An 11,298-nucleotide genomic window follows, 5' to 3' on the forward strand; every position below is an offset into this window, starting at 1 on the left:
CCAGTGGTGTCTGGGAGGTCCACGGAGCGATGGTAGTTGGCCCCGAGCCAGAACAGCTGATTGAGGACGGTGTCCTCTAATGCCGTCACCTCCGCGAGGTTGCAGAACTCCCCGGCGTACCCATAGAAGGGGAGATCGAGGCGAGCTAGGGCGGCGACGTGAGCGGCAATTTCCATAGCCGTGGGGGGGGGAAACCAGGAAACAAAAAACTTTCAAAAAGGCAGGAAAAACAAAAACGAGGAGAAGGGGCGCTGCTTACTCTTGTTTCGGTCCGGTATTCTGTCACGGGTGCACTGCTGAGCAGAGTCAGGAGCAAGGAACGGAGAGAGACGAGGAGTACATCAATCCAACTGGGTTTTAATCCAAATGGGTTTAATTAATACAAAGGAACACTCATGCAATACATGTGGACATAGACACATACAATACCGGACCAAAGTCTGACAGCAGCAGCCTGATCACAACATATAGCTATACAGAATAGTTCAAAACAACAGGGAGAAATAGATGAAGAAACACATTAAGAAAAACACAGAGATACACTCCCCACACACAACAGGAGAAAACTAGACCAGCCAAAATGCTTTACATTTCTTGAAACAATCATTTCTGAAAATTAAACATTGACTGTCAGTCTTTATTCACCCATTTCTCATGGTTTCTCATTAAAAAAATCATAGTGTAAATTACATTGTTAATGTCATAGAATAGCATAGTTTAATAATACACACATTTTAACGCAGCGTTACAACATTTGTCTCATTTTAAATGAGCACTAAAAACTGAGATGAAAATTTACTTAAGCCAGAAATGAACTTTTTCAATGGTAAAATAAATGTTCAGCGATATATTCAAAAGATTTTTGAATTTTGGCAAACTTTTTTCTCTATATAATGTTTATATGGCAACCAGTAAATTCTGTAAATTTTGTTATGCTAGCATGTGTGCAAATATTTAAACCATGTGTTACAACTAACCCCGTGTTGCAAGAGCTGTAGAGTTCACCATCACCCTTTTGAAAAAAACTAAATTCAAACAATGAAGACACATCACTCCTGGTTTGATAGTCCAACTATTTACTATGTTGCAGACACTATTATCCACTTGAATATGAGAATTAATAAATATGAGTACAATAATCAAGTACAGGACGTAAAAACCTTTCACGACAGACCTACTGTGAGCTCAGTAGAAACTACATTAAAGAAAAACATTATTTTTATAGATGCCCCCCTTAATCGGTACTGTTACCCTTAAGGTGTGCACTCTACAGTACAGGTTGAAAACCCCAGCTCTATTCAAGCATATGCAATAAATCCAGTCCAAGTCGTGAGTCCTAGAGTAGTGCAATGTTGGTTCTTTGACGGTTAAGGAATAATTGTATATTTTCTGTTTGGACTTCTGTTAACAATTTTGAACCATTTATGTTACATGATCTCTATGAATGAGTTTTAAGGACTGTACTATATTCCACATAAAAAAAACTAAGTTCTTGTTTTTATTTTATTTGTATCATACACAGCATCAAGGCCAGTCACGTTTTTTCAATTATGGGATGGACATTTTGAACATGGTGTTCACGGGTGTCTTTGCAGTCGAAATGATTCTCAAACTGGTTGCCTTCAAACCAAAGGTACGTCTTTCTTTTGTCTGGCTATGATGCAGTGATGTCAGAGCGCTTGTGCCCCTGTCCCGTGATGTTTAACCCTTCTGCTCTCCTGTCCTCCCCGCCGCTGTCTGTCTGATTAGGGTTATTGTGTGGACCCCTGGAATGGGTTTGATGCTCTGGTGGTGATTGGCAGCGTAGTAGACATCATTCTGAGTCAGGTAGACCCCCGACTTTCCTCTCGTCTGTCTGACCCTCACTCTTCATCTTTTTCTCACCTCTGCTAGTTGGCGCTGTCTGATTTTGTGTTTCTCGTCCTTTAGCATGCTGTGTTTATGGATGTATCTGACACTTACTTCAGGGGGAATATGCTTTCAGGTCTCGTTTATACCCAGAGAAAACTGTGGTTGCAGAATTTAAGCGACAGCAAAATGCTAAAACATTTCAGAAGATATCATATGTGATTATATAGATACTGCGGGTAAAATAAGTAATGAACATGTCACCATTTTTCTCAGTAAATATATTTCTAAAGATGCTGTTGACATGAAATGTTCACCAGATGTTGGTAAAAGCCCAAGTAATCCATACATACAAAGAAAACAATACAAACAAGTTCAGAAATTAAGTTATGTGGAATAAAATTAAATTTGACATGGACATGTTATTATGAGATTCATCATATCAAAACTTGCCTGTTATAAATAAATACCCAGACTGCCTAGCTGTTGTTATTGTAGGATGTGTCTCAATCTGCTCCCTAGTTACAGTGCACTGGTTAGGTAGTAGGCCATCAGGAATGTCCCATTGTCAAAAATAACACAATGCCCCACAAAAAATCTCAACTCAGCTTGATAGAAATGGAGGATGAGCACATGATGACCTTTCATGACTTTTATAACAGCTGTGGTACAACAAAGATGCACGATAAACAAAACAAGTCCAAATGTTTAGTGGTTTAAGACCCTTTGTAGTGTCAGAATTCGTAAATGGTCACGATATGCAGAGTAATGTAACGGGGAAATAGGGAGTGGAAAGAGACACAACAACAGTGTGTCGCTCTTTCTGTGTATGACTGCAGCATCATAACTGTGACTTTCTTCTGTCTTTTTCTTCCCACTTTCTGTTTCTTTGTCAATTCATCTCTTTCTTCCAATCCTCCTTTCCTCTCTCATCTCTCTGTTTCGCTGGGTGTCCGCAGCACTATTTTGCCGATGCATGGAACACGTTTGATGCCTTAATTGTTGTTGGTAGCATCGTTGACATTGCGATCACGGAGATCAATGTAAGTAAAAGCATGATCCATGCCCAGCATCTCTGTCTGTTTTTGTTCAAATATTAAAGGTGAAGCTTATGTGGGTCATTTTCAGGAAAGATGCCATTTGTTTCCACATCTTACTGCTGATACAAACTTGACTCAATGAACTCTGTTTAGTGAGCAATCTTTTTAAATACAATGTTTGTTCTTCAGCTAAATATCAGCCAGCTTCCAGTTTTAATAGGTTAAATAAAAAAACATTTCGGCCCATTTTTTGGCCTTTTCCCCATTATTTCGGTAGGACAGTGCAAAGGTAGACAGGGAGCATTAGAGGAGGAGCATGAGGAGCACTCGGGTCTGCTAAAGCGCTACTGCGCTGTATGTTTGAGCGCTTTCCCACAAGGCTGTGATGGTCTGTCTCTGTGATTTTTGTTCATCCATCTGTCACTTGAGGATTGAAATTCGATAATTTTGAACACCTGATCAGTCCAGATACACTACATAGACAAAAGTATAGGGACACCCCTTCTAATGAACAGGCTTGACTACTTTAGTCATTTCCATAAGTACAAATCTTAATGTTTAAGCAGATAATGATATTCTAGGGAATTGTGTGCTTCTAATTTTATAGCAACAGCTTGGACAGGAGTCTTTTCTATTCTAACACAATGCCTCTGTGTATAAGGCAAGGTTCAAAAAGAAATGATTGAATGAGTCGGTGTGGAAGAACTTGACTGGTCTGAAGAAACCTCTGATGTGACTTTAAATGCAGACCTTGAGCCAAAAACTCATCGCCAAACACCAATGACTTGTACATACACTATACGGGCAAATTTATTGGGACACCCCCTTCTTTAAAACGGAAAAAGGCACTTCCAAAACTGTGGCAACAAAGATGGAATCATAATGCATGTAATTAAAAACTGTATTTCCATCTCTGTTGCAACAGTTTTGGAAGTGTCTAAAATGACTGTACCCATATGTACAAATCATTGGTGTTTGGTGATTTTGGTGTTTTTGGCGCAAGGTCTGCATTTAAAGTCACAGTGTTTATGGCAGTGACAACCATAGTCCTTTCAGTGGCGGCTCGTGGGTTTTAAAATAGAGGAGGCACACTAATTGTATTGGTCTGGGATCCCCGCTGATTATTATTATTATATTATTTGCTTAACCACTTTAGTCCTTTTGGCCTAAGGTTTGGAAATATAATTACTTGAAATATTTTTCAAAAGAATGAAGGCATGAAGACTTCAGGCACATATGGTACTGTTTTCTGAGAATTACATGTATCACTGTAATGTTAGAAGTATGCCATAAACACATTTTTACTGTTTAAAGTGATCCTATGCAGCTGAAATGAATTACTGATTTTTTTCTTTTATGTGTTTAATATGTAAAACGCAGTATTGAGTGCAAGTGTCTAGGCATGATTAGTTCAAAAGGAAGCACAACTGTATTTCATGTAATTCATCATGAGAAAGCTCAATAATTAGAATTTTTTATATATAATCAAGTATATATACTAAAGTGTGTGTATATATATTGACTTTAGTATATATTGCTATAAAGACTATAGGTTGATTGTGAGTTTTAATACGAGCCCTTTGATTTGTTGACGCAAACAGAAGCTGATGTATTTGCAGTATAGACAGGGGTAAGATGCCCGGTGTGTTGTCTTGAAAAGAAGGTCTTTGTTATGAATATGGGACCATTAAGCATTTGTTGTTGGGAATGTGAAGCCTGCTGTGCATGCACAAACTCTGCATGAAAATGACCAGTGAATGATGCCGAGCGTTAAAACACTGAAAAGCACGGTCTGTTCACACACAATCCACACACACTGTGCGATGTGTGACAGAGACACACTGAAGTAGAGAGTGGAAACACATTGTACCTCATTAACATGAACTGTGTCTTGAATGCTGTCTGGTGTTTTTCTCAGAACACGGAAGGCAGTGCAAGAATTTCCATCACATTCTTTCGTCTGTTTCGTGTCATGCGCTTAGTGAAGTTATTGAGCAGAGGAGAGGGCATTCGCACGCTCCTGTGGACCTTCATCAAATCATTTCAGGTACGCTCATTTCATAAAGCAACTTAATACATGACTGTCTGGAATCCTTTATTGTGGTTGGTAAGTTTGGGCATTAAGTGCACAAATAATTTGACACAACTGGCAAATTAACCAACAAAGCAGTGACACTTTTACATCTCCCATCACTCAACACTCAAGTTCATTTGTGCCATCTTATGTCTCAAAATAATTAACTTTTGACTGTGGTTAAAATGCTGAGCACAAAACCCAAAGCCTAGGTGTCTTAATTTAAAGCAAGAAGTTGGAACAATCTTTAAAAGAACCAAAAACTGGTAGGACAAATATGAATATAATGGAAGTACATGTTAAATTGCAGCTACTGTAGATATTGTGTAGCCACATTGTGTAGCGTTTTGACTGACAGCTAAAGGTCTGGGCACTATAGCAGCTTTCATTGGTAAATAACCACCCACTTAGACCGGCAGAGGCTGTGTCACTGGCAAACAAAGCAACCAACCACAGTTTAGTTTGTTCAGCATGGGCGTCGGAAACATTTTACCTTTACATTTGACTTATTTTTTTAAGACCAATGATATTGGACTCACTCACATTTACTGTCTCTAATTCAGCGCATAGTCTGTTCACTTTTCAGTTGAATTAATTAATTAATTAAACATTTTGTGTTTTAGCTACAGCCTTGACCTCCACAACAAAATGGAAACAAGCCGCAACACAACAAAATTAGCAAACACAATGGAAATAAGCCACAACACAACGAAATTAGCACAACACAATGGAAACAAGCCGCAACACAGCGAAAGTAGAACAACACAACGGAAACAAGCCGCAACACAACGAAACTAGCACAATACAACAAAAACAAGCCACAACACAATGAAATTAGCACAAAACAACGGAAACAAGCCACAACACAATGAAATTAGCACAAAACAATGGAAACAAGCCACAACACAATGAAATTAGCACAACACAACAGAAACAAGCTGCAACACAATGAAATTAGCGCAACACAATGAAAACAAGCCGCAACACAACAAAATTAGCACAAAACAACAGAAACAAGCTGCAACACAATGAAATTAGTGCAACACAATGGAAACAAGCCACAACACAATGGAAGCAAGCGACAACACAAAAGAAACAAGCCACAACACAATGAAATTAGGACAATACAATAGAAAAAAAACCACCCCTGTTGAAAAAATCAGCATATGCTGGTTAGGTGTGTTTTGAAGCATGGCAGCTCGTTTGAGCTGGTTTATGCTGGTCCTTAGTTGGCCATGAGCTGGTTTAAGCTGGTCCTGAGCTGGTTATAAGCTGGTTATGTCTGTGACTAGCTGTTAGTTAACTAGTACATATAAAGTAACTTGGAATGCAGCTTAATAAAATACATTCAAATATTTTAATATTGCAATTAGTAGCTTTGTAAATGTAATGTTTGACTTCATGTTAGGGTTTATTTATCGATATTTAAAGGTAGGGCAGGCGATTTCGGAAAGGCAAGCGATAGCAAGCTAACTTTGAAAGCAAGATCCCACCCTCCCTGATTAATCACTTTGCAAAGCCATGCCTCATCCAAAACACATGAACACACTCCGTAAGAGCAGAGACTAACCTGCGGCACGATGAGAGACGCCGTTGGTGGAGGATTGAATGCAGCGCTGTCAGATTACCTCATGTCTCATTCACCGCTGAGAAAACATTACAGTACAACGCGCATAATATTACAGTAATAGCGCCTTTCATTCTCGCTGGAATGCGCTGATGACGTACGATGTCTGCACAAACGGTGCACAGAGGTAAGCAAATACATATTTTGACAGGCAGGCATGACAGCCTATCATTTTGATTGGACGAACATTTTATGGTCCTATGCCTTCCACAGATGATATAAATACATATAAATAAATGTAGACCACTTAACTTAGTGATTGCTATCGGGATGTGAAGAGGTTTTCAACCAGCATAACAAAAAATATTTTTGAACCAAATCACCTACCCTGCCTTTAATAATGAAGATGGGCTGATTTACTGTAATTTCCTCCTCTGTGTCTCTCAGGCTCTTCCGTATGTGGCTCTGCTTATTGCCATGTTGTTCTTCATCTATGCTGTCATTGGAATGCAGGTAAATCATCTGCTAGTGTAATGTAGTAAACCTGTTGTGAATTATTATGCTAATGTGATGGTTTTATTATTTTAGGTGTTTGGGAAGATCGCCATGGTGGATGGAACCAGTATTAATCGTAACAATAATTTCCAGACCTTTCCACAAGCTGTGCTCCTGTTGTTCAGGTGTGTTCATGAGAATATTGTGTTTGTGAGCATTGATGTTTCACTTCAGTTTAGTGAAGTGAGTCTTACTGGAATGGCAAAAGCTGTACATTAATTTTATCAAAGCAGTGTAAATTAAGTGAAATAACATCCAATAATACTAGTGTAAATAGAGTGAATTAGTATTAATTAGTAAAAAAACATGAAGGTGAATCAATGTTTTCAGTAAGCAGAGCTAGCAACACATTTATGCATTCAAAATATAACATTTAATCAGAAACCAAGTAGTACATTCTTTGCTCAATTACTAAGTTTTTTCAGGCTGTGCATCTCCTCCTTTTGAATACCAAATAAGCAAAATGTTAAATTTTTACATGTCTGTTTGTGATGAACCGTACCATATAGGGCAAATTCATAATAAAAGTTAAAATCAAAATGAATTTGCCAATAATTGTAATAATACACAAAAATACAGGACAGTCTTTCATTGGTTTTTCTCTTACTGTATGTCAGATGTGCGACGGGTGAGGCATGGCAGCAGATCATGTTGGCGTGTTTGCCTGGCAAACAGTGTGACTCTGAGTCCGACTATAACCCTGGAGAGGAGAAAAGCTGTGGCAGCAACTTCGCTATCCTCTACTTCATCAGCTTCTACATGCTCTGTGCTTTTCTGGTACCTCAAAACATTTCAGCTTTTAAGAAGTGTTGCATTTGTGTGTTTAGTAGTTCTAAGCATATTCAGTCTCTAATAATCATGCATCTACTCCTACTACTTCTTGTTCTTTTTCTCTTCAACATTGCTCTGTTTTCCAACTCGGTAATAATTGTTTTTGTTTTGTTATCTGACATAAATTATATTGCTCAGTTTTATTATTGTTCCTTTTCTCCAGATCATTAATCTGTTTGTCGCTGTCATCATGGACAACTTTGACTACCTGACGCGTGATTGGTCAATTCTTGGACCACATCATTTAGATGAATTTAAGAGGATCTGGTCGGAATATGATCCTGAGGCCAAGTATATATCCAAAAGATGTTGTACTTCTAGATCACTCTGTGTGTGTTTTGTTTGACAATGAATATTGTGTGTGTATCAGGGGCCGTATAAAACACTTAGATGTGGTGACATTGCTGCGCAGGATTCAACCGCCGCTGGGCTTTGGCAAGCTGTGTCCACATAGAGTGGCTTGCAAGGTATAAAGCACATGCACATAGACATATGCATAAAACTGTGCAGAGACATACATGTTCCTTTTTAAAATACTAAGCAAGATTTCTTTTTCAACGTAAAGCAGTCTCTCTAGTATTTTGCGATTGCAAAATGTAATGCTAAATTAAGCAAATTATGGTTTTTCCCACCTGCTGCTTGCATTTTTTGTCTCATTTACACAATTTTTTGACAAGAAAAACATTCCCTTTCATTTGGTCACTTCAACGTTGTGTCTAAGTTCTGACAATAGGGGTTGCACTTGAGATCCCAGACATCTCTGACATTACTGAGAAAAGGTCAAGGAAATTGGCGAGCAGTGGTAGTAGCACAGGCAGTGGTCTCTCTCTTGGTCATACACAGATAAGTGTGGTGAGTGTGCGCCTGGGTGCTTCGACGGCGATCTTTGAGAGATGCTCACTGCCTCGACACAGGCCAGGTTTTATCCTTGGACACCCGAAACAGCAACCTCCATCTGCTCGTCATCGGGGACAACCCCCCGGCCCTGCACCGGCCCCTCAGAAGGTGGCTTCATCAACAGACCTGAGGAGCAAGGTCGATGTTGCTCACCCATCACTATGCGTCATGATGGACACAAAGTCTTCCAGCATGGCATTGTAGTTCCACAGGCAATGTAGTTCCACTGAGGCCATTGGCGTGGTGTCTGGACACTTGGATAGCTCTACCTATCCTGTCCCGCTGGTTGCTCAGACCCATTTGACTCGCAATTCAGTTCGCCAGGCGCCTACCAAAGTTCAGTGGCGTTATTTCACCTCTGTATGAGGAGAGAATGCTGCTGTCCTTTGAGAGGAGATTGCTGTCCTTCTAGCAAAGAACGCTATAGAGCCTGTTCCCCCTGCTGAGATGAAGAAAGGGTTTTGCAGCCCTTCAGTTTGCCTTCAAAAGGCAGGCTTATCAGTACAATGTCCTCCCCTTTTGCCTGTCCCTGTCTACTCGCGTCACCAAAGTTGCCCAGGCTGCCCTTGCCCCTTGAGGGAAGTGAGCATTCGCATTCTCAACTACCTCGATGACTAGCGAATTCTAGCTCACCCTCGAGAGTTGGTGTGCGCACACAGGGACCTGGTGCTCGAGCACCTAGCCCGACTGGGACTCTGGTTCAACTGGGAAAAGAACAAGCTCTCCCCTGTGCAGAGCATCTTTTTCTTGGTGTAGAACTGGACTCGGTTGTCATGACAGAACACCTCTCGTAGGGTTGTGCTTGTTCAGTGCTGAATTGCTTGAAGATGTTCAAGTACAAAACAACGGTCCCTCTCAAATACTTTCATAGGTGCCTAGGGCATATGGCATCCTCAGCCACTGGGGTTGATGCATATGAGACTGCTTCAGCAGTGGCTTCATGAGTCCCGAGATGGGCATGACGCTGTGGTACGTGTGGCACGTGTGGTCATCACATCAGATTGTCGCCATGCATTCAGTCCTTGGAAGGACCATGCATTGCTACCGGCAGTAGTGCCCTTACAACAAGTGTCCAGATCGTTGCTTCCAACTCATACTGTTGTGCTGTGTGCAACGGGCATACAGCTTTGGGTACCTGAACAGGTTCTCGTCTGCACTGGCCTATCAATTGCCTGGGGTTGTTGGCTGTGCTTCCGGCCTTGAGGAAGCCGGAACAGTCATGAGGTTTTGACTGTTGATTTAAGGTAAGCATGTGTTAGTCCAGATGGACAGCACAGCGACAGTAGCTTATATCAACCACCAGGTCGGTGTTCGCTCCCATTGCGTCACAGCTCGCCCGACATCTCCTTCTTTGGAGCCAGCAGATACTTAGGTCTCTGCAGACCACTTACATTCTGGGCTACCTCAATCATGCAGCGGACTCGCTCTTGCGACAGGTTACACTCTGGGGCGAGTGGAGACTCCTTTTCCAGATGGTTCAGCTGATTTGGAGTCGATTCGGCCAGGCACAGATAGATCTGTGTGCCTCGCAAAAATCCTCCCATTGCCCACTCTGGTATTGCCTGACCGAGGCCCGTCTCAGCATGGACACACTGGTGTACAGCTGACCTAGGGATCTATGCAAGTATGTGTTCCCCCAGTGAGCCTCATTGCACAGACTCTGTGCAAAGTCAGGGAAGATATGGAACAGGTCCTGATGGTGGCACCATATTGGCCTAACAAGACCTGGTTCTCGGGGCTCATGCTTATGATGTCAGCTCCCCCCTGGCGGATTCCCCTGAGGAGGGATTTTCTTTCTCAGGGGCAGGGCACGATCTGGCACCCACGCCCAGACCTCTGGAACCTTCATGTCAGGTCCCTGGAAAGGAAGAAGAGGAAGTCAGAGGGCTTTTACCCACAGTGGTATATACCATTACTCAGGCTAGGGCCTCCTTTAAGAGGCAGCTACACGAAGTGGCACATTTTCATTAACTGGTGTTCTTCCCGAGGGAAGACCTACAGAGATGTGGTATTGGGTCTGTGCTATCCTTTCTCCAAGAGGGCCTGGACAGGCACCTATCTGCATCTACACTCAAGTTGTAAATGGCTGCTATAACAGTGAACCGCGACACTGCATCTTATCCCCTCTTGGGATCTCTCAGTGGTCCTTCTGGCCTTACAGAGAGATCTGTTTGAGCCTCTCCAATCAATTTAGCTTAGTGCCAGGTACTGTTTGATTGTTCTCCCCTTATGTGGAGTACACCATAGAAACCTTCCACATGTAGTGCTTCCTTTAGCAAGTCTATAGGATGCATCTCTACATGTCACCTTCCTTCGGGTAGGATGTGGTCTCCGTAGTGTTCTTTTCTCATTGGAGAAAGTGAACACTTCCCAACATTACAACCAGGTTCACCAGCTGCTGAATTTTATTAAAGGGATACTCCACCCCAAAATGAAAATTTTGTCATTAATCACTTACCCCCATGTCGTTCCAAACCCCTAAAAGC

The 11,298-nt window shown here is 41.4% G+C and overlaps 1 protein-coding gene across 7 annotated transcripts in view; it reads left to right on the forward strand.

Moving 5' to 3' along the window:
- The window catches only part of LOC107669025 (voltage-dependent L-type calcium channel subunit alpha-1D-like), a 107,805-nt gene that overhangs the window by 74,365 nt on the left and 22,142 nt on the right, over nt 1-11,298 (forward strand). For all 7 annotated transcript variants that reach the window (XM_016461118.1, XM_016461119.1, XM_016461117.1 and 4 more), the window contains 8 exons: nt 1,523-1,633; nt 2,808-2,891; nt 4,807-4,935; nt 6,977-7,042; nt 7,118-7,209; nt 7,702-7,861; nt 8,079-8,206; nt 8,286-8,382. In XM_016461118.1, the coding sequence (XP_016316604.1) occupies nt 1,523-1,633; nt 2,808-2,891; nt 4,807-4,935; nt 6,977-7,042; nt 7,118-7,209; nt 7,702-7,861; nt 8,079-8,206; nt 8,286-8,382 (867 nt within the window). The remainder of the gene's footprint in view (nt 1-1,522; nt 1,634-2,807; nt 2,892-4,806; nt 4,936-6,976; nt 7,043-7,117; nt 7,210-7,701; nt 7,862-8,078; nt 8,207-8,285; nt 8,383-11,298) is intronic.

This window comes from Sinocyclocheilus anshuiensis, unplaced genomic scaffold, assembly GCF_001515605.1.
Source record: "Sinocyclocheilus anshuiensis isolate Anshui unplaced genomic scaffold, SAMN03320099.WGS_v1.1 scaffold516, whole genome shotgun sequence".
NCBI lineage: Eukaryota > Metazoa > Chordata > Actinopteri > Cypriniformes > Cyprinidae > Sinocyclocheilus > Sinocyclocheilus anshuiensis.